At 31.4% G+C, this 22331-nt stretch overlaps 1 protein-coding gene across 1 annotated transcript; it reads left to right on the top strand.

Annotated features, from left to right (window-relative positions):
* Positions 1 to 24: 24 nt before the first annotated feature.
* On the top strand, positions 25 to 22058 carry LOC135126221 (beta-mannosidase-like). Its single transcript, XM_064052093.1, has 9 exons — positions 25 to 223; positions 297 to 592; positions 643 to 848; positions 897 to 1155; positions 9882 to 10026; positions 10078 to 10363; positions 20516 to 20814; positions 20861 to 21286; positions 21340 to 22058. Exons 1-9 carry the CDS (start codon positions 115 to 117, stop codon positions 22002 to 22004), a joined length of 2691 nt encoding a protein of 896 aa, XP_063908163.1. The 5' UTR covers positions 25 to 114; the 3' UTR covers positions 22005 to 22058.
* The last annotated feature ends 273 nt before the right edge of the window (positions 22059 to 22331 follow it).

The raw sequence follows: 22331 nt of genomic DNA, 5'->3' as shown, positions 1-22331 counted from the left end.
GGTGGTTGTTGACAACAACACTCAGCGACGGTTTTGATGAACGAGTTTGATTATCTGCACGTACATCATGATTACGTATAAAAGGGAGTTTTAGGGTGATTTGGTACAGTAGCGATGGCAGCTAGCGTTTGTGTTGTTTTGTTTGTACTGAGTGCTACTTTTTGTAGCGCTTTGCAGCGGCAGAGCTTGACAGGGGAATGGACTCTAGAAGGACCAGGTTTAGGTATGTGGTGCATCTAAGTTTTATAATTCTATAGGCGCCGATGTCACATCTGTGTGAATTGTGACCATTGCAGAGGCTCCACTCTCGGTGACCGTCCCAGGGGGTATTTTCTCCAATTTGATGGACCGTGACGTGCTCGACAACGTCTTCTTCGGCTCGGGGGACGCGGACTCCGTTTGGGTAGGCGAAGGCGACTGGACATACAACCTAACATTCACGGTTGTAGAAGAACTCTTAGCTCACCGTGTCGTCTCTCTGGTTTTCGAAGGTTTAGACACTTTCGCTACAATTCTCATCAACGGGAATGAAGTTGGCACATCCGAGAACATGTTCGTCCGCTACACCTACAACATCAAAGACCAACTACAAGTACTGTTTTTTCTGGTTGTGTGATTATAACGTGATTTGGTTTGACACAGGTAGGCGAAAATGAACTCTCCGTACAGTTCACCTCAGCCGTCACTAGAGCGGCGGAGCTGGCCGAAGACCCAAACAACCCCTATGTCATTCCTCCGGAGTGCCCCGATCCCAGTTACAACGGTATTTGCCACGCAAATCGTGTCAGAAAAATGCAGGCGTCGTTTTCGTGGGACTGGGGACCGGCGTTCGCCTCTACGGGAATATGGTAATGTCGATAAAAATTTGCCTTTATAGATAATGACACCACTTATAGGAAAGATGTTTATTTGGAGGGTTTTGATAATGCGGTTATTGATTACGTGGTGGCCACTCCAGTCAAAGATGCAGATAGTGACACATGGACGGTTTTTATTACCACGTATTTGGATGGGGGGGAACCGGGACCCATCGCCGGAACCATCACCACGACTTTGGATCTCGGGGATGACTCGGAGTCCGTGAGTATGTACGTGGAGCCGACCCCCAACCAGGACTTCGAGGTCTCCATTGGGCTATCCCTGAATATAACGGGCGTAAGTACATTTTGGTGTTAAAATTAATTCCCTAACCTCAAAAAATCGTTGGGTAAATGGCGGCATTTTTTTAAAATTCAAAATAGAAAAATACCAAGCACCACGAAAATTACATACAAATTTAGATTTAAATGTAAATTGTCTGTGTTAAGTATGTAAACTTATAAAAACGAGCCAGTTGTTGCGAATTTTTGAGGTTAAGGGGGAACGCTAGACGAGAGACAAATTTCAGCACAGAATAATCATTTCTCGTATTCTTTTGACATATTAATTTTAATATTCGAGATAATTATTATATTATTCAAACAAAATTTAGACACTGTAGAGCTAACAAGGCTTATCAAGCCCGTTATTACTTTATTCGCCTAAATGTATTATTAATACCGTTTTCTTGTTATTTAGATAAGGGAACAAATTAAATGCACAGTTCTATTTTTAAACGCTCTGTATTTTTGCTCGGTAAAAATCATAAATGCTCAGTTAAAAAATAAATTCTCAGTAAAAATAATATATGCTTGGTGAAATAATAGCTGCTTAGTTAAATTAATAACTGTTCGGTTAAATAAGGAATGCTTAGTAAGAACCCTAAGTGCTAAGTATAAAAATTGGTCGAAGGTTATTTCGACAGAACTTCCCTCGCCCGACAAGTGCAGCACAATAAATAATACTCCCGCAGAAGGCGCAAATTGAAAAATGAAATATACTTAAAATAGACAACAAATCGGAAAAATCGAAAAATCAAAAACTTTAAAAATCGAAAAATCAAAACACCCAAAAATCGAAACATTAAAAAAATCAAAAAATTAAAATATCTGAAAATTGAAAATCCAGAAATTGAAAAGTTCTCAATATTCAAATCCTGAAAAATTGAGTATTGAAAACTTGAAAAATTGAGAAATCCAAGCATCAAAAAATAGTAAAATCGAAAAATGTAAAATTTAAAAAATCCAAAAATTGAGAAATAAAAGAAAAGAAAAATCCAAAATTTAAAAATTGAAAAATTAAAATATCGAAAAATTGAAGAATTGGGAAATCGAAACACCAAAAAATAAAAAAAAAACAAAAATCTAAAATTCAAAAATCAAAATATTGAGCATTCGAAAAGCCAAAAAGTCGAAAAATTGAAACATCGGAATGTTCAAAAACTGAAACATGGAGAAATCAAAATATCAACAGTAGAGGAGTCAAAAAATCAAAAAATTAAGAAATCAAATTAGACCAAAATTGAAAAATCGAAAAGTTAATAATTGAAAAATTGAAACATTTTTAATGAAAAAAAAAATCGGTAAACAGAAAAATGGAAAAATCTAAAAATCGAGAAATTGAACAATCTAAAAATTAAACAATTTAAAAATCGAAGAATCGGAAAACCAAAAAATCTAAACCGAGAACTTGAAAAATCGAATAATCGAGAAATCAAAACATCAAGGAAAACAAAAAAATTAACGGAAAATGTAGGACTTAAAAATTGAAAAATTAAAATACCTATCGAAAAATTGAAAAACCGAGAAATCGAAACATCAAAAAATGGAAAAATTGAAGAACCGAAACATTGCAAAATCTCAGAACTGAAATACTGAAAAACTGAAAAATGGAAGGAAAATTGAAAAATCGAAAAAGTGAAAAAATTCAAAACTGAAATCTTGAAAAACTGAAAAATGGAAAGAAAATTGAAGAATCGGAAAAGTGAAAAAATCCAAAACTGAAACATTGAAAAATTCAGAAATGGAAAAATTGAAAAATCACAATTGAAGAAAGAATTGAAAAATCGAGAAATAGAGAAATGGGAAATTCAAAAAATCAGTTAATCGAAAAATTTAGAAACGTCAAAAATAGAAAATTGAAAAATAAAAAAAATTAAAAATCGTAACACTCAAACATCGGAAAGTTGAGAAATCGGAAAATGAAGAAATTCGAGAAACCGAAAATATGAAGAATCGAGAAATCGAAGAATCGATAAATTGAAAAAACCCAACAGTAATATGTCGAAAAATTGAGAAATCGAAATCGGGCAAAACTGAAGTACCGTAAAGTTAATAAATTGAAAAACTGAAAATTTTTAAAAAAAAAATCGTATCAAAAACTAAAAATTCAAAAAATCGAGAAATTAAACAACCAAAAAATCAAAACATTGAAATCCCAGTAAGTTGATGAATAGGAAAATTTAAAAAACAAGAATTTTAAAAATCCAAGAATTGAACAACAAAAAAAATCCAAGCCTGAAAATTCAGAAAATCGAATGATCCAGAACTCAATACAGCAAAGAAATCAAAAAATCTAAAATTTAAAAATTCGACAAATTGAAAAATCATGGAACTGAAAAATCGAAAAGTCGAGATAGTGAGAAATCTAAAAACCTAAAACTTTAAAAACTGAAAATTAAAATATCGAAAAATTTAAAAACCGAGAAAACACAATATCAAAAATTTGACAAATTGAAGAAACGAAATATTGCAAGATTCCAAGGCTGAAATATTGAAAAACCTAAAAATGGAAGGAAAATTAAAGAATCGAAACAGTGAAAAAATCCCAAACTGAAACATTGAAAAATTGAGAAATGGAAAAATGGGAAAATCAAAAAAATTGGTCTAAAGAATTTAGACAGTACTTCCCTCGCTATCGGAAACGTGACGACTGCATGCCTATTATGTTTTCTTTTCCATTTCAATTTGATAACTAGCAGTTCCTACTTTCTAGTTTTGAATTTTTACTCTTAAAAGAGGAAGAAAATTTCAGAGTTTATAGTTTGAAATGATCACTTTAAAATAAAATTTCCAGCTTTCGGGCTCATAACTGAGTTTTTACATCTTCAACTCCCGACCTTACAAGCAATAATTTCGAATTTCAATTCCCCGTTTCCTAATTTTTATTTGGGAATTCTTGTTTTGAACCTGGGACTTTAAACTCGGAACACCTTTATGGCTTTGAATTCTGACTTTCTGGAACGGAATTGCGAACTTTGAACTTTTTCCAAATTTATAATTAGTAAATTTGCCCTAATATCTTTGAAATTCAAATTTACAACTAGTAGTTCCAACTTTCTAGTTCAAAATTCTGACTCCGAATATATTGATTTGAAATTCTGCGTTTACATTGAGGGCTCCCGAATTTACATTTAGGAATTCCAATTCTATAATTCGAAAATTTGCCTTTCCAATTCTGAATTTCACATTAGATTTCAAAGCATTCGGTTTTGTAGTTCCTGATTAAATCAATAAAATAAATTTGCGCATTCATTAAATTTTTTGAGTCACCCTGTATATCCGAATCCAAAAAATATGAATGGAATGATAAATTACAAGAAGAGACTCATCATGTTTTGTAAACTTTAAATAGGATTATACGGCAAACTTTTGAGCTGACGTCATCAATTTTTTGGAGGGGATAAGCAAATATATTTGGACTAAAAATTTATTATGCTCTTTATAACCTTAAAACATTTGCAAGATTTCAAAGCATTGGGTTCTGTAGTTCCTGATTAAATCAATAAAATACATTTACGCATTCATTAATTTTTGGGGTCGTCCTGTATATGCAAATCCAAAAAACATGAATGGAATGATAAATCACAAGAAGAGACTCATCATATTTTATACAATTTAGATAGGATTTATTCAGCAAAATTTTGAGGTGACGTCATCAATTTTTTAGAGGGGATAAGTAAATATATTGTGATTAAAACGGTCTTGGTTTAATAACAAAAGAATATTGTTCGTCTATAAAACAAGCTCGTCTTAGACAAAGTATTCGTAAAAAAATATGTCGTAAAAAAAATTGAAAAACCGAGAAATCGAAACATCAAAAAATGGAGAAATTGAAGAACCGAAACATTGCAAAATCTCAGAACTGAAATACTGAAAAACTGAAAAATGGAAGGAAAATTGAAAAATCGAAAAAGTGAAAAAATTCAAAACTGAAATCTTGGAAAACTGAAAAATGGAAAGAAAATTGAAGAATCGGAAAAGTGAAAAAGTCCAAAACTGAAACATTGAAAAATCCAGAAATCGAAAAATTGAAAAATCACAATTGAAGAAAGAATTGTAAAAACAAAAAATAGAGAAATGGGAAAATCAAAAAATCAGTTAATCGAAAAATTGAAAACTCGAAAAATTTAGAAACGTTAAAAATTGAAAACTGAAAAATAAAAAAATTTAAAAATCGTAAAACTGAAATATCGTAAAGTCAATAAATTGAAAAACTGAAAATTTTTGAAAAAAAATCATATCAAAAACCAAAAATTCAAAAAATCGAGAAATTGAACAATCAAAAAATCAAAACATTGAAATCCCAGTAAGTTGATAAATAGGAAAATTTAAAAAACAAAAATTTTGAAAATCCAAGAATTGAACAACAAAAAAAATCTAAGCCTGAAAACCCAGAAAATTGAATGATCGAGAACAAAAAATCTAAAATTTAAAAATTCGACATATTGAAAAATCATGGAACTGAAAAATCGAAAAGTCGAGATATTGAGAAATCTAAAAACCTAAAACTTTAAAAACTGAAAAATCAAAATATCGAACAATTTAAAAACCGAGAAAACACAATATCAAAAATTTGAAAAATTGAAGAAACGAAATATTGCAAAATTCCAAAGCTGAAATATTGAAAAACCTAAAAATGGAAGGAAAATTAAAGAATCGAAACAGTGAAAAAATTGAGAAATGGAGAAATGGGATAATTAAAAAAATCGGTCTAAAGAGTTTAGACAGTACTTCCCTCGCTATCGGAAACTTGACGACTGCATGCCTATTATGTTTTTTTTTTTCACATTAGATTTCAAAGCATTCGGTTTTGTAGTTCCTGATTAAATCAATAAAATAAATTTGCGCATTCATTAAATTTTTTGTCACCCTATACATCCGAATCCAAAAAATATGAATGGGATGATAAATCACAAGAAGAGACTCATCATATTTTATACAATTTAGATAGGATTTATTCAGCAAAATTTTGAGGTGAGACGTCATCAATTTTTTAGAGGGGATAAGTAAATATATTGTGATTAAAACGGTCTTGGTTTAATAACAAAAGAATATTGTTCGTCTATAAAACAAGCTCGTCTTAGACAAAGTATGTGTAAAAAAATATGTCGTAAAAAAAATTGAAAAACCGAGAAATCGAAACATCAAAAAATGGAAAAATTGAAGAACCGAAACAGTGCAAAATCTCAGAACTGAAATACTGAAAAACTGAAAAATGGAAGGAAAATTGAAAAATCGAAAAAGTGAAAAAATTCAAAACTGAAATCTTGGAAAACTGAAAAATGGAAAGAAAATTGAAGAATCGGAAAAGTGAAAAAATCCAAAACTGAAACATTGAAAAATCCAGAAATCGAAAAATTGAAAAATCACAATTGAAGAAAGAATTGAAAAATCAAAAAATAGAGAAATGGGAAAATCAAAAAATCAGTTAATCGAAAAATTGAAAACTCGAAAAATTTAGAAACGTTAAAAATTTAAAATTGAAATATAAAAAAATTTAAAAATCGTAAAACTGAAATATCGTAAAGTCAATAAATTGAAAAACTGAAAATTTTTGAAAAAAAATCATATCAAAAACCAAAAATTCAAAAAATCGAGAAATTGAACAATCAAAAAATCAAAACATTGAAATCCCAGTAAGTTGATAAATAGGAAAATTTAAAAAACAAAAATTTTAAAAATCTAAGAATTGAACAACAAAAAAAATCTAAGCCTGAAAACTCAGAAAATTGAATGATCGAGAACAAAAAATCTAAAATTTAAAAATTCGACATATTGAAAAATCATGGAACTGAAAAATCGAAAAGTCGAGATAGTGAGAAATCTAAAAACCTAAAACTTTAAAAACTGAAAAATTAAAATATCGAAAAATTTAAAAACCGGGAAAACACAATATCAAAAATTTGACAAATTGAAGAAACGAAATATTGCAAAATTCCAAAGCTGAAATATTGAAAAACCTAAAAATGGAAGGAAAATTAAAGAATCGAAACAGTGAAAAAATCCCAAACTGAAACATTGAAAAATTGAGAAATGGAAAAATGGGAAAATCAAAAAAATTGGTCTAAAGAATTTAGACAGTACTTCCCTCGCTATCGGAAACGTGACGACTGCATGCCTATTATGTTTTTTTTCACATTAAATTTCAAAGCATTCGGTTTTGTAGTTCCTGATTAAATCAAGAAAATAAATTTGCCCATTCATTCATTAAATTTTTTGAGTCATCCTGTATATCGGAATCCAAAAAATATGAATGGAATGATAAATTACAAGAAGCGACTCATCATATTTTGTAAACTTTAAATAGGATTATACGGCAAACTTTTGAGCTGACGTCATCAATTTTTTGGAGGGGTTAAGCAAATATATTTTGACTAAAAATGTATTATGCTCTTTATAACCTTAAAACATTTGCAAGATTTCAAAGCATTGGGTTTTGTAGTTCCTGATTAAATCAATAAAATAAATTTACGCATTCATTAATTTTTGGGGTCATCCTGTATATGCAAATCCAAAAAACATGAATGGAATGATAAATCACAAGAAGAGACTCACCATATTTTGTACATTTTAGATAGGATTTATTCAGCAAAATTTTGAGGTGACGTCATCAATTTTTTAGAGGGGATAAGTAAATATATTGTGATTAAAACGGTCCTGGTTTAATAACAAAAGAATATTGTTCGTCTATAAAACAAGCTCGTCTTAGACAAAGTATTCGTAAAAAAATATGTCGTAAAAAAATTACGTATGCTGGTCCCGACTGCGATTATGGTTTAAATATTTTTTAGAAACTCTTGTCATGGATGTAGAAACGTTTGTGACAGCCAAAGAGGTTTTTTTGAGAAAATTATCATTGAATTTAGACCAAATTGAAATAGACACTAGGCAACAGGCACATTTGGGCAAAAGAAAGAGAAATTAGGGTTACGGTTTCAAATTTTAGACGTATTTACAAACTTAGACCGACTACAGCAATAGCTAAAACTGTGGAATCTCTGTTGTATAGTACATTTAGAGGTAACAGTCATGCATACTATGCACAGCAAAGTGAGGAAAAAGCTGTCAAGTGTTTTGAAATAAATAAAAATATAAAAACTGAACGGTGTGTCTTTATTTCAAAACAATTTCCTTACTTGGGTGCTAGTCCAGACAGGGTTCTAGAGGATAGGAGTGCATTAGTCGAAATTAAATGCCCTTCAAAATCGCAAGATTTATCTCCCGAAGAAGCGGTTAGAAAAAAAATAATCAAATTTTGTACATTGACAGACAGAGAATTGAAACTAAAAAAAATTATGATTACTACTTTCAAGTCCAGGGACAAATGCTTGTTACGGGTATTTCACAAGTTTATTTTGTTGTATGGACATCCAAAGGAATAAATATAGAAAAAATTTATAAAGACGAAGAAATATATGTAAAAAGATGGCAGATAAACTTGGGAGATTTTACTTTGGCGCATTATTGCCCGAAATAATTGATTTAAGAAGAAGGAGGAACCTGCCTTTGCGAGAGATTTTTTTAAAATAAATAAAATTTGTTTCTATTTTTTATGTACTTTAATAATTTATTAGGAGTAGATTTTTTATCACCAAGACTTGCATATTTTTTTATAAATATATTTTGAAAATGATCTCTCGGCAAATGAAAACATATACGAGCACTTTTTTCGAGTAAACAATGAAGGGAGACGTTACTGGGCGTAGGGCTTTTTTAAAACACCTCCTTTCTGGGATAAGTAGTAGATACACTTAGCTACTTATACGTGTTAAACAAAAGCTGTATTTTATATATTTTTTATTATTATTATAAATATGTTTATTAGTTTTATTAATTAACAAAGCAAAATATATATTAACAATAATATTACAATGAATTTTTAGTAATCATGTGTATTGAATTCAGGATCCTGAGTGGAGTAAAAATATTATAGTTCCCCAGTTTTAATTCAGTTTTATGATAGTACCTCTTTGCGTAAAAGTTAATTTCGTTAACAATAGATTACTACGGCCGGTCCTGGCGGCTTGTTATAAAACTGAGTTCCTTGTCATAAATTAGAAAAATCAGCCGAGAACTCTAACAATCAGCTTATGGTAGAGCAGGCGATAAGGGTTTTAGCTGGAAAGTCGCTTCCGTGAATTTTAGTGGCGCTCCTATCGGCAAAGTACTGAACTAACTGCTCAAATTCTGTCGAATTGATACCCATTTTTTTCAATAATTGTTAGTTTTTGTTAAAAACTCTGCTAACCAATAGATCATTAATTTTCCTCTGATATTCCTGTTAAAATTATTCGACGTATTTTGCATTAATTTGTGGTATATTTTGATTTTAATAAACACATTATTATTTAAACAAATTGTACCACTAACAAACATTTAATGACTCTGCGACCAGTAAAAAGTGATGTTTTATCCATGTGCTTATTTTCAAGCGATTCTATGATGGTTATGACTGAAAAAACTTGAAAAGAGGACATACAATGGTGCTTTTTTACGATATTTCTCAACCATATTTTTTTAATTGATTGAACTGGTCTCTGCGCTCTAGAATATGAAAAAGGCTGCAGTTTGATGTATGATACATCTATATTAATATCATTTTTTCATACAAAAAACCAAAAAAAATGTTATACTTCGTCTAGCGAGTTCCCTTAAGTTAGTAGAGCTAGTTGGCCATGCTTTCCAGTTTTGACAGTTTAAAAACTTGTAAAACGATGCTTAAACGTACTAGTAATATTCCAGGACCGTGTCGAGCTCTGGTGGCCCAACGGCTACGGCGCCCAACCCCTCTACAACCTAACCGTGGGCTTCGTGGGTGAAACCGAAGAAGACGAAAAAACCGTCCGAGTAGGTTTCAGAACAATCGAAGTAGTGCAAGACGAACTGGGTAACCACAAGCTATGACCTACCCACCCCCATCTAACCACCTACTTTCCAGAACAAGGGCTCAGTTTCTACTTCAAAGTGAACGACCACCCGATTTTCGCCAAGGGCTCGAACGAAATTCCAGTTAACATTCTACCAGAGAAGGGTCTGGATCAAGCCAGTATTAAGTTCCTCATGCAGAGCGCCAGAGATGTGCACATGAACATGCTCCGGGTGTGGGGCGGCGGCGTTTACGAGTCGGACTACTTCTACGACCTGGCCGACGAGTACGGGCTCATTATTTGGCAGGACTTCATGTTTGCGTGCGCTATGTACCCCGCCGACGACGCTTTTCTGAGGTATGAAAAAAGTAGTCTCCCGTTTCCGTCTGTCTGTCTACAACATCGAAAATCAAAATAAAATGTAGTGGAATAAAAATGTCTGGACCGTCGGCATTGTGATCTAGTTATTGCAATTCGTAGAAACCGTCTTTTAGTTTAGTCTCTGGTTCACTCTCACGTCTACAGGTTGATAAGTGTTATCGCTATTTGTCTTAAATTACGAGTACCATAGATGATTTTCAGTGCAATTGAGCACTTCTGTTATTACATAAAGCAGACATGATTAAATTTTTTCGTTATTTTATTGATTATAAATCACGGTTCAAAAATAACGATAATACAATACTTTTATTATTAGTATTACAATACATCTATCCAAACTGATATTATGCGTCCTTGCAAAAATGTAGATGACATCAACACAAAATTTTGTAATAGATACGTATTTTTATTTTATCTGATCATGGTTGACATAAAAAAAACAATAAAATTCGCAAGCCAAATCTTTAAATTTTTTTATAGAGCTGGATTTGACAGGCTGTGCTTTATGGGGGAGGGAAGGTCTGTCGTAGTAATTTTCGACAATTTTTTTGTAATGTGAAACCTTGTCGAGAGTCCCTACTGTCTTTTTAAAAATATAAAGTCTTGTCAGGGGCCCCAAATATATTTTTTAAGAATATGGAACCTTCTCGGTGGTCCCAACTCGATTTTTCGAGTTTTTGGTGTTTCTAAATTTTCGATTTCTAGATGTATCGATTTTTTGGGTTTTCGAATTCTTGATTTTTTGACATTTTGAATTTTAGATTTTCGATTATTTTTTATTTTTCCATTTCCCGATTTCTGGACCTTTTGGTCGATGTCACGATTTCTCCATGTTTCGATTTTTCAAGTTTTCAATTTTTAGCTTTTCTAAATTTTCGATTTCCCGATTAATCGATTTTTCGATCGTTTGATTTTCCCAATTCTCAATTACTAGGCAATTTTTCAGGATTTTGATTTTTCAATTTTTTTGATTTTTAAAATATTCGGTTTTTCAATTTTTTAATTTTTCGTCACCGTTTTTCGATTTCTCGAGTTTTTACCTTTTGGATTGTTTATTTTTTAGTGTTTGTGATTTTTCAATTTTTCATTTTTCAATTTTTTGATTTTTCAATTTTTCAAGTTTTTGATTTTTCAATGTTTTGATTTTTAATTTTTTTCGACTTTTGGATTTCTCGATCTTTCATTTTTCCAGTTGCTGATGTTTCAATTTTTCATTTTTCGATTTTTTTTGTATTTCAATTTTTCGATTTTTCACTTTTTCATCTTTTGGCATTTTTGAAGTTTGGATTTCTAGGTCAACCGATTTCTTGAGTTTTCGAATTCCCGATTTTTTGACTTCTCGATTTATCAATTATTTGAGTTTTCGTTTTTTCAATTTTTCGATATATTCTGCACCAATCGATTTTTTGACTTTCGACTTTTAAATTTTTTGATTTTTCCATTTATCGATTTCTCGACTTTTCGCTGGTCGAGGTCTCTATTTCTTGAGTTTTCAGTTTTTTAATTTAATTTTCGACTGTCCGATTTCTCGAACTTTTAGTTTTTTTATTCTTCGATTTATCTTCATAGTTCATCTTCGATTTATATTCAAGTTTTGGAATTTCGAATCTTCAATTTTTCGATTTTTTGTTTCGACTTTTCGATTTTTCAATTTTTCGAGTTTTTGATTTTTCACTTTTTTAACTTTTGGTGTTTGTAAATTTTCAATTTCTAGATTAATCGATTTTTTTACTTTTCGAATTTTAGATGTTCGATTTTTTTACTTTTTCATTTCCCGATTTCTGGCCCTTTTAATGTGACGTTTGGTCGACGTCACGATTTCTCCATTTTTCAGTTTTTCAATTCTTCAATTTTTCGATTTTTCGTTTTCAATTTTTAGCTTTTCTAAATTTTTGATTTCCCGATTAATCGATGTTTCGATCGTTTGATTTTCTCAGTTCTCAATTTCTAGGCTTCAATTTTTTAATTTTTCAAGATTTTGATTTTTCAATTTTTTAATTTTTATAATATTCGGTTTTTCGACTTTTGAATTTCTCGATCTTTCATTTTTCCATTTTTCAATTTTACTTCGATTTTTCAGTTTTTCGATTTTTAAAATTTTTCCAGTTTCTGATTTTTCAATTTTTCATCTTTTGGCATTTCTGAAGTTTGGATTTCTAGGTCAACCGATTTTTTGAGTTTTCGAATTCTCGATTTTTCAATTTTTTTATTTTTCCATTCCTCGTTTTCTGGAACTTTTAATGTCACGATTTCTCGATTTTTTGATTTATCAATTTTTCGATTTTTCGTCACGATTTTTGCATTTCTCTGTTTTTTACTTTTTTGATTTTTCAATTATTCGAGTTTTCGTTTTTTCAATTTTTCGATGTGTTCTGTACTAATCGACCTTTCAACTTTTCGATTTTTTGACTTTCGATTTTTAGAATTTTTGATTTTTTCCATTTATCGATTTCTCGACGTTCCAATGTTTCGATGGTCGAGGTCTCTATTTTTAGAATTTTCAGTTTTTTAATTTAATTTTCGACTGTCCGATTTCTCGAAGATTCAGTTTTTTTATTCTTTGATTTGTCTTGAACATTAAGTTTTGAAATTTCTCAACATTTCGAATCTTAAATTTTTCGACTTTTCGATTTTTCAATTTTTCAATTGTTCTATTTTTTGATGTTTCGATTTCTCGATTTTGCATTTCTTCGATTTTTCTATTTTTCAGCTTTTTGAATTTTAAATAGTAGTTTTTTCAATCTTTTGATGTTTCCATTTCTCGATGGTTCGATTTTTCGACTTTTCGGTTTTTCAATTATCCGATTATTAGAATTTTTAATTTTTTAGTTTCTCAATTGTCCCATTTTTCGCTTTTTATGATTTTGCGATTCTTCAATTTTTTGATTTTACCATATTTGGTGTCTCCAATTTTTCGATTTTTTGATTTTTTGACTTCCCCATTTCTTGACTTCTCAGTTTTTCGATTGCTTGACGTCTCGATTTTCCCGATTTCTCAGTTTTTCGATTGTTAAATTTTTCGATTCTACGGTTTTTGGATTTTTTACCTTTTCGATTTTTCATTACTTGAATTTTTTGAAGTTTCGTTTTCTACATTGTAAAATGTAATGTAATTTTTTGACTTTCGACTTTTAGATTTTTTGATTTTTCCATTTACCGATTTCTCGACTTTTAGATGTTTCGATGGTCGAGGTATCTGTTTTTTGAGTTTTCAGTTTTTCAATTTAATTTTCGACTGTCCGATTTCTCGATTTTTCGATTTTCCATTTTTTAAATTTCAGATTTTTTAATTTCTTCGTTTTCTACTTATCACTTTTTTCGAATTTTTAAAAATGTAAAACCTTCTCGGGAGTCCCAAATGTCTTTTTAAAAATGTAAAACCTCGGAGGCGCCAAATGTCTTTTTTTTATGTGAAACCTTCTCAGGGATCCCAACTCTTTCGATTTTTTGATGTTTCGATTTTTTTTTATTTTTCCATTTTTTGTTTTCTGGAACTTTTAATGTCACGATTAGTCGACGTCACGATTTATCGATTTTTCGATTTATCAATTATTTGAATTTTCGTTTTTTTAATTTTTCGATGTATTCTGCACCAATCGATTTTTTGACTTTTTGATTTTTTGATTTTTCCATTTATCGATTTCTCGACTTTTCGATCGTCGAGGTCTCTATTTCTCGACTTTTCAGTTTTTTAATTTAATTTTCGACTGTCCGATTTCTCGAACTTTTAGTTTTTTTATTCTTCGATTTTTCGTTTCAACTTTTCGATTTTTCAATTTTTCGAGTTTTTGATTTTTCAAGTTTGGTGTTTCTAAATTTTCGATTTCTACATTAATCGATTTTTTTTACTTTTCCATTTCCCGATTTCTGGACCTTTTAATGCGACGCTTGGTCGACGTCACGATTTCTCCATTTTTCAGTTTTTCAAATCTTCAATTTTTCGATTTTTCAAGTTTTCAATTTTTAGCTTTTCTAAATTTTAGATTTCCCGATTAATCGATTTTTCGATAGTTTGATTTTCTCAGTTCTCAATTTCTAGGCTTCAATTTGTTAATTTTTCAAGATTTTGATTTTTATAATATTCGGGTTTTCGACTTTTAGATTTCTCGATCTTTTAATTTTTTGATTTATCAATTTTTTTATTTTTCGTTACGGTTTTTCGATTTCTCGACCCTTTTGGATTGTTTATTTTTTAGTGTTTGTGATTTTTCAATTCTTCATTTTTTGATTTTTAATTTTTCAAGTTTTTGATTTTTCTATGTTTTGATTTTTAAAACATTCCATATTTCGACTTGTGGATTTCTCGATCTTTCATTTTTCCAGTTTTCATCTTTTGGCATTTCTAAAGTTTGGATTTCTAGGTCAACCGATTTTTAGAGTTTTCGAATTCTAGATTTTTTGACTTCTCGATATTTCAATTTTTTATTTTTTCATTCCCCGTTTTCTGGAACTTTTAATGTCACGATTAGTCGACGTCACGATTTCTCGACTTTTTGATTTATCAATTTTTCGATTTTTCGTCACGATTTTTGCATTTCTCTATTTTTTACTTTTTTGATTTTTCAGCTATATTCGAGTTTTCGTTTTTTTAATTTTTCGATGTATTCTACACCAATCGATTTTTTGACTTCGACTTTTAGATTTTTTTATTTTTGCATTTATCGATTTCTCGATTTTTCGGTGGTCGAGGTCTCTATTTCTTGAGTTTTCAGTTTTTTAATTTAATTTTCGACTGTCCGATTTCTCGAACTTCTAGTTTTTTATTCTTCGATTTTTCAATTTTTCGAGTTTTTAATTTTTTGGTGTTTCGATTTCTCGATTTTTAACTTTTTTAACTTTTGGTGTTTCTAAATTATCAATTTCTAGATTAATCGGATTTTTTGAGTTTTCGAATTCTTGATTTTTTGACTTTTCGAATTTTCGATTTTCGATTTTTTTTTATTTTTCCATTTCCCGATTTCTGGACCTTTTAATCTGACGATTAGTCGACGTCACGATTTCTCCATTTTTCAGTTTTTCAATTCTTCAATTTTTCGATTTATCAATTTTTTAATTTTTCGCTACGGTTTTTCGATTTCTCGCTTTTTACCTTTTGGATTGTTTATTTTTTAGTGTTTGTGATTTTTCAGTTTTTCATTTTTCGATTTTTTGATTTTTTCAATTTTTCAAGTTTTTGAATTTTCAATGTTTTGATTTTTAAAACATTTCACATTTCGACTTTTCGATTTCTCGATCTTTCATTCTTCCAGTGTCTTATTTTTAGACTTTTCGAATTCTCGATTTTTTGTCTTCTCGATTTTTCAATTTTTTGATTTTTCCGTTCCTCGTTTTCTGGAACTTTTAATGTCACGATTTCTCGACTTTTTGATTTATCAATTTTTCGATTTTTCGTCACGATTTTTGCATTTCTCTATTTTTTACTTTTGATTTTTCAATTATTCGAGTTTTCGTTTTTCCAATTTTTTGATGTATTCTGCACTAATCGATCTTTCGACTTTTCGATTTTTTGACTTTCGACTTTTAGATTTTTCGATGGTCGAGGTCTCTATTTCTTGAGTTTTCACTTTTTTAATTTAATTTTGGACTGTCCGATTTTTCGTTTCGACTTTTCGACCTTTCAATTTTTCAATTGTTCGATTTTTTGATGTTTCGATTTCTCGATTTTGCATTTCTTCGATTTTTCTATTTTTCAGCTTTTTGAATTTTAAATAACAGTTTTTTCAATTTTTTGATGTTTCGATTTCTCGATCGTTCGATTTTTCGACTTCTCAGTTTTAGACTTTTCGGTTTTTATCCGATTATTAGAACTTTTAATTTTTTGATCTCTCAATTGTCCGATTTTTCCGTTTTACGATTTTTCGATTCTTCAATTTTTCAATATTCGGTGTCTCCAAATTTACGGTTTCTGGATTTTTTACCTTTTCGATTTTTCATTGCTTGGATTTTTTGAAGTTTCGTTTTCTAGATTTTTCAATGTTTGGACAATTTTCCGACATTTTAATTTTTCCATTTTTTAAATTTCAGATTTTTTAATTTCTTCATTTTCTACTTACCACTTTTTTCGAATTTTTAAATTTTAGATTTTTCAATTTTTTGATGGTTCGATTTTTTAAAAATGTAAAACCCTCTCGGGGGTTCCAACTGTCTTTTTTAAAAATGTAAAACCTCGGGGGCGCCAAATGCCTTTTTATGTGAAACCTTCTCAGAGGTCGCAACACGATTTTTCGATTTCCGAACTTTTTACCTTTTCGATTTTTTAATTTTTCGAGTTTTCGATTTTTTGGTGTTTCGATTTCTCGATTTTTCACTTTTTTAACTTTTGGTGTTTCTAAATTTCTAAATGGATTTTTTGAGTTTTCGAATTTTAAATTGTGGATTTTTTTTATTTTTCCATTTCTCGATTTCTGGACCTTTTAATGTGACGGTTGCTACGTCAATATTTCTCCATTTTTCAGTTTTTCGATTTTTCAAGTTTTCAATTTTTAGCTTTCCTAAATTTTCGATTTCCCGATTAATCGATTTTTCGATCGTTTGATTTTCTCAGTTCTCGATTTCAAGGCTTCAATTTTTTGATTTTCAAAATATTCGGTTTTTCGACTTTTAGATTTCTCGATGTTTTAATTTTTCGATTTATCAATTTTTTAATTTTTCGCTACGGTTTTTCGATTTCTCGACTTTTTACCTTTTGGCTTGTTTATTTTTAGTCATTGTGATTTTTCAGTTTTTCATTTTTCGATTTTTTGATTTTTGAATTTTGCAAGTTTTTGAGTTTTCAATGTTTTGATTTTTAAAACATTCCATATTTCGACTTTTGGATTTCGCGATCATTCATTTTTCCATTTATCAATTTTACTTCGATTTGTCAGTTTTTCGATTTTTTAATTTTTCCAGTGTCTGATTTTTTGAGTTTTCGAATTCTCGATTTTTTGACTTTTCGATTTTTCAATTTTTTTATTTTTCCGTTCCTCGTTTTCTGGAACTTTTAATGTCACGATTAGTCGACGTCACGATTTCTCGACGTTTTGATTTATCAATTTTTCTATTTTTCGTCACGATTTTTGCATTTCTCTATTTTTTACTTTTGATTTTTCAATTATTCGAGTTTTCGTTTTTTCAATTTTTTTATGTATTCTGCACTAATCGATCTTTCGACTTTTCGATTTTTTGACTTTCGACTTTTAGATTTTTCGATGGCCGAGGTCTCTATTTCTTGAGTTTTCACTTTTTTAATTTAATTTTGGGCAGTCCGATTTCTCGAACTGTCAGTTTTTTTATTCTTCGATTTTTCGTTTCGACTTTTCGATCTTTCAATTTTTCAATTGTTCGATTTTTTGATGTTTCGATTTCTCGATTTTGTATTTCTTAGATTTTTCCATTTTTCAGCTATTTGAATTTTAAATAGTAGTTTTTTCAATTTTTTGATGTTTCCATTTCTCGATCGTTCGTTTTTTCGACTTCTCAGTTTTAGACTTTTCGGTTTTTATCCGATTATTAGAACTTTTAATTTTTTGATCTCTCAATTGTCCGATTTTTCCCTTTTACGATTTTTCAATTCTTCAATTTTTCGATTTTACAATATTTGGTGTCTCCAAATTTACGGTTTCTGGATTTTTTACCTTTTCGATTTTTCATTGCTTGGATTTTTTGAAGTTTCGTTTTCTAGATATTTCAATGTTTGGACAATTTTCCGACATTTTAATTTTTCCATTTTTTAAATTTCAGATTTTTTAATTTCTTCATTTTCTACTTACTACTTTTTTCGAATTTTTAAATTTTAGATTTTTCAATTTTTTGATGGTTCGATTTTTTAAAAATGTATAACCCTCTCGGGGGTTCCAACTGTCTTTTTTAAAAATGTAAAACCTCGGGGGCGCCAAATGTCTTTTTATGTGAAACCTTCTCAGAGGTCGCAACTCGATTTTTCGATTTCCGAACTTACCTTTTCGATTTTTTAATTTTGAGTTTTTGGTGTTTCGATTTCTCGATTTTTCACTTTTTTAACTTTTGATGTTTCTAAATTTATAAATGGATTTTTTGAGTTTTCAAATTTTAAGTTGTCGATTTTTTTATTTTTCCATTTCCCGATTCCTGGACCTTTTAATGTGACGATGGTCTACGTCAATATTTCTCCATGTTTCAGTTTTTCGATTTTTCAAGTTTTCAATTTTTAGCTTTCCTAAATTTTCGATTTTCCGATTGTTTGATTTTCTCAGTTCTCGATTTCAAGGCTTCAATTTTTTGATTTTCAAAATATTCGGTTTTTCGACTTTTAGATTTCTCGATGTTTTAATTTTTCGACTTATCAATTTTTTAATTTTTCGTTACAGTTTTTCGATTTCTAGACTTTTTAGCTTTTCGGTTTTTTAATTTTTCCAGTTTCTGATTTTTAAATTTTTCATTTTTCGATTTTTTTTATATTTCAATTTCTCGATTCTTCACTTTTTCATCTTTTGGCATTTCCAAAGTTTGGATTTCTAGGTCAACCGATTTTTTGAGTTTTCGAATTCTCGATTTTTCAATTTTTTTATTTTTCCGTTCCTCGTTTTCTGGAACTTTTAATGTCACGATTTCTCCATTTTTTTATTTATCAATTTTTCGATTTTTCGTCAGGATTTTTGCATTTCTCTATTTTCTACTTTTTTGATTTTTCAATTATTCGAGTTTTCGTTTTTTCAATTTTCCGATGTATTCTGCACTAATCGATCTTTCGACTTTTCGATTTTTTGACTTTCCACTTCTAGATTTTTTGATTTTTCCATTTATCGATTTCTCTACTTTTCAATGGTCGAGGTCTTTATTTCTTGAGTTTTCAGTTTTTTGATTCTTCGATTTTTCAATTTTTCGGTTCTTCGATTTTTTGATGTTTCTATTTCTCGACTTTGCGTTTCTTCGATTTTTCTATTTTTCAGCTTTTTGAATTTTAAATAGTAGTTTTTTCAATTTTTATGTTTCCATCTCTCGATCGTTCGATTTTTCGACTTCTCAGTTTTAGACTTTTCGGTTTTTCAATTATCCGATTATTAGAACTTATAATTTTTTGATTTCTCAATTGTCAGATTTTTCCGTTTTACGATTTTTTGATTTTTTGACTTCCCCATTGACTTCTCAGTTTTTCGATTGCTCAACGTCGCGATTTCCCGATTTCTCAGTTTTTCGATTTATCAATATTTCGATTCTTAAATTTTTCGATTTTACGGTTTCTGGATTTTTTCTCTTCTCGATTTTTTTTTTCAAGTTTAGTTTCCTAGATTTTTTTGACAATTCTTCGACATATTAATCTTTCCATTTTTTAAATTTTAGATTTTTCAATTTTTTGATGGATCGATTTTTTAAAAATGTTAAACCTTCTCGGGGGTCCCAACTGTCTTTGTTAAAAATGTAAAACCTTGTCGGGGGCGCCAAATGTCTTTTTTTTTTTAATGTGAAACCTTCTTGGGGGTCCCATCTGTCTTTTTTAAAAATGTAAAACCTTCTCGGGGGTCCCAACTGTTTTTTTTTTTTTTTAATGTAAAACCTCGGGGGGTCCCAATTGTCTTTTTTTTATGTAAAACCTCGGGGGTCCCAACTGTCTTTTTCTTAATGTGAAACCTTCTCGGGGGTCCCATCTGTGTTTTTTAAAAATGTAAAACCTCGGGGGCGCCAAATGTCTTTTTCTTTAAGAATGTGAAACCTTGTCGGGGGTCCCAACTGTTTTTTTCAAAAATGTAAAACCTCGGGGGCCTCATATATTTTTTTTTAGAATGTAAAACCTCGGAGGTCCCAACTGTCCTTTTTAAAAGAAAGCGAAACCTTCTCAGGGACCCAAAGTGTCTTTTTTTAGAATATTAAATCTTCTCGGGGCTGCTTTTTTTTTTTAATGTAAAACCTTCTGGGAAGCCTCAACTGTTTTTTAAGAATGTGAAACCTTCTGGGGGCCTCAAGTGTCTTTTTTTTAAGAATATTAAACCTTCTCGAGGCTCCCAACTGTCTTTTTTTAAGAAGGTGAAACCTTCATTTTTTTATATTACACTGTGACTAGTCCCTTCAGTAGAGGTTATCACGAAAAAGTAAAATTCCCCAAAATCAAATTTTATAATTTTTCTGTCGAATACCTTTCGACCAATTTTTTTATATTCCTAAAAATTGCAGCAACGTTGGTGGCGAAGTTAGGCACCAATTGAAACGTCTGGGTAGTCACCCGAGCATAGCGCTGTGGTCTGGCAACAACGAAAACGAGGGAGCTCTCCGCGACAATTGGTACGGCACTTCGGACAACTTCGACGCTTTTAAGCAAGACTACATTAAATTGTACGTCGACCTCATTCAAAGCGAAGTGGCGCAAATTCTACCCAACGTGAACTTCGTAACATCGAGCCCGTCCAACGGACTGGAGACGGATCAAGAAGACCACGTTGCCCAGTGGCCGGGGAATCCTCTATACGGCGACGGTAAGACACCCCAACTGTGAAAACCCACCCACAGCCATGTTTTCAGTTCATTTCTACGACTACCAGTCGGACAGCTGGAACGTGGGCACTTTCCCAATACCCAGATTCTCGTCAGAGTACGGCTACCAGTCCATGCCGTGTATAGAATCCTGGTACACGGCGACCGAGAGTTTGGACGACTTGAGACCCGACAGCGACTTCTTGAACGCGAGACAGCACCACCCTGACGGTAACCAGCAAAACGTCGACTTGATTAATTTGCAGCTGCAACTACCGGATTCCTCGCACGAAAACTACGTGAAAGCTTTTGTTTACTTTTCACAGATATTACAAGCGCAGGCTATTAAAACCCAAACTGAGCACTACAGGAGTTTTAAGGGACGTTTGACTGACGACGGGCATGGTAATACTATGGGTGCGCTGTACTGGCAATTGAACGACGTGTGGGTGGCACCCACCTGGTCTGGAATCGGTACGCACACTTTTATCGATTAGTGTAATCCATAATGGAAAAGAATGTTTTAGATTTCACGGGTCGCTGGAAGATGCTGCACTACCAAGCGCGCGAATTCTTCAACCCGATGTTAATAACCGGTCGACTGACTAACGATGACGTTTTGGAAATATACGCAATCCTGGATGCGCTGGAAGTCCCCGATTTTACAATCAAGGCACTAATGCACATTTACGTGTGGGACTCCCTGGAGCCTCTGGTCGCCATCGAGTATCCAGTAACCTTGGACCCTCTGACAGCGGTTCTTGTTACCACGGTAGACGCACCGACAGCTCTTGCTTCAGTCGGCTGCGGCGACAACTACGAAGAAGCCAAAAAGAACTGCTTCTTCCATTTCCACTTGTTGGACGAAAACAACAACCACCTGGTGCCTTTCAATCACCTCTTCCCGGAGAAGCTGAGGAATGTGGCTCTTCCGAGTGCTAACGTCCAGATTGAGTCTGTCACGGCTACGGACGAAGAAGGCTACGAGTTTGACGTAGTTGTGACTACGGATGTCGTGGCGTTGTTTGTTTGGTTGGATAGTCATAGGATTATTGGTACTTTTTCGGCGAATGGGTTCTTGCACGTGCTGCCCTCTAGGACTGTGCAATTTACGGCGAATGAAGCCACCACCGTGGAGGCGCTGACGGCTGAGTTGACTGTGACGCATTTGAGAGATCCGGCGTATTTGTAAAAATTATGTTACGTTTTTTCAACAGTGCGGACCAATATATTGTTATAAGAGCGACTTATTGTTCATTTTCCCTTGAGTTTTTGAAATTTTGAGGGTTTTCCGGGTTAATTGACAAGACAATTTTAATTATTATCCATTCACTATCTTTATATAGTAGGGTTGGCCATGAAAATCTAGTGAGTTTGTTGGTATTTAATGCAGAAGAATAAAAATTCCCCGAACGTTTTTCGTTAGGTTATGTTTTATTAAATTAAAGGTTAAAAAATATTTAAACTGTCTTTTAAAGTTGAAACGTTGGAGCCCCCTGAGATTCTTAAACTATCTTTT

Source organism: Zophobas morio, unplaced genomic scaffold (genome assembly GCF_036711695.1).
Source record: "Zophobas morio isolate AGI-343-1 ecotype UQ-CSIRO unplaced genomic scaffold, CSIRO_AGI_Zmor_V1 ptg000010l, whole genome shotgun sequence".
Taxonomy (NCBI): Eukaryota; Metazoa; Arthropoda; class Insecta; order Coleoptera; family Tenebrionidae; genus Zophobas; species Zophobas morio.
Note: the sequence above shows the minus strand (reverse complement) of the source record. Positions and strands in the feature narration are given on the sequence as shown.

Excerpts from the sequence above, each read along its gene's own strand:
- LOC135126221 (XM_064052093.1), top strand. The coding sequence starts at position 115 with ATGGCAGCTAGCGTTTGTGTTGTTTTGTTTGTACTGAGTGCTACTTTT. Across the intron at positions 593-642 it reads ACATCAAAGACCAACTACAA|GTAGGCGAAAATGAACTCTC; the intron begins GTACTGTTTTTT and ends GGTTTGACACAG. Across the intron at positions 10,364-20,515 it reads GCCGACGACGCTTTTCTGAG|CAACGTTGGTGGCGAAGTTA; the intron begins GTATGAAAAAAG and ends TAAAAATTGCAG.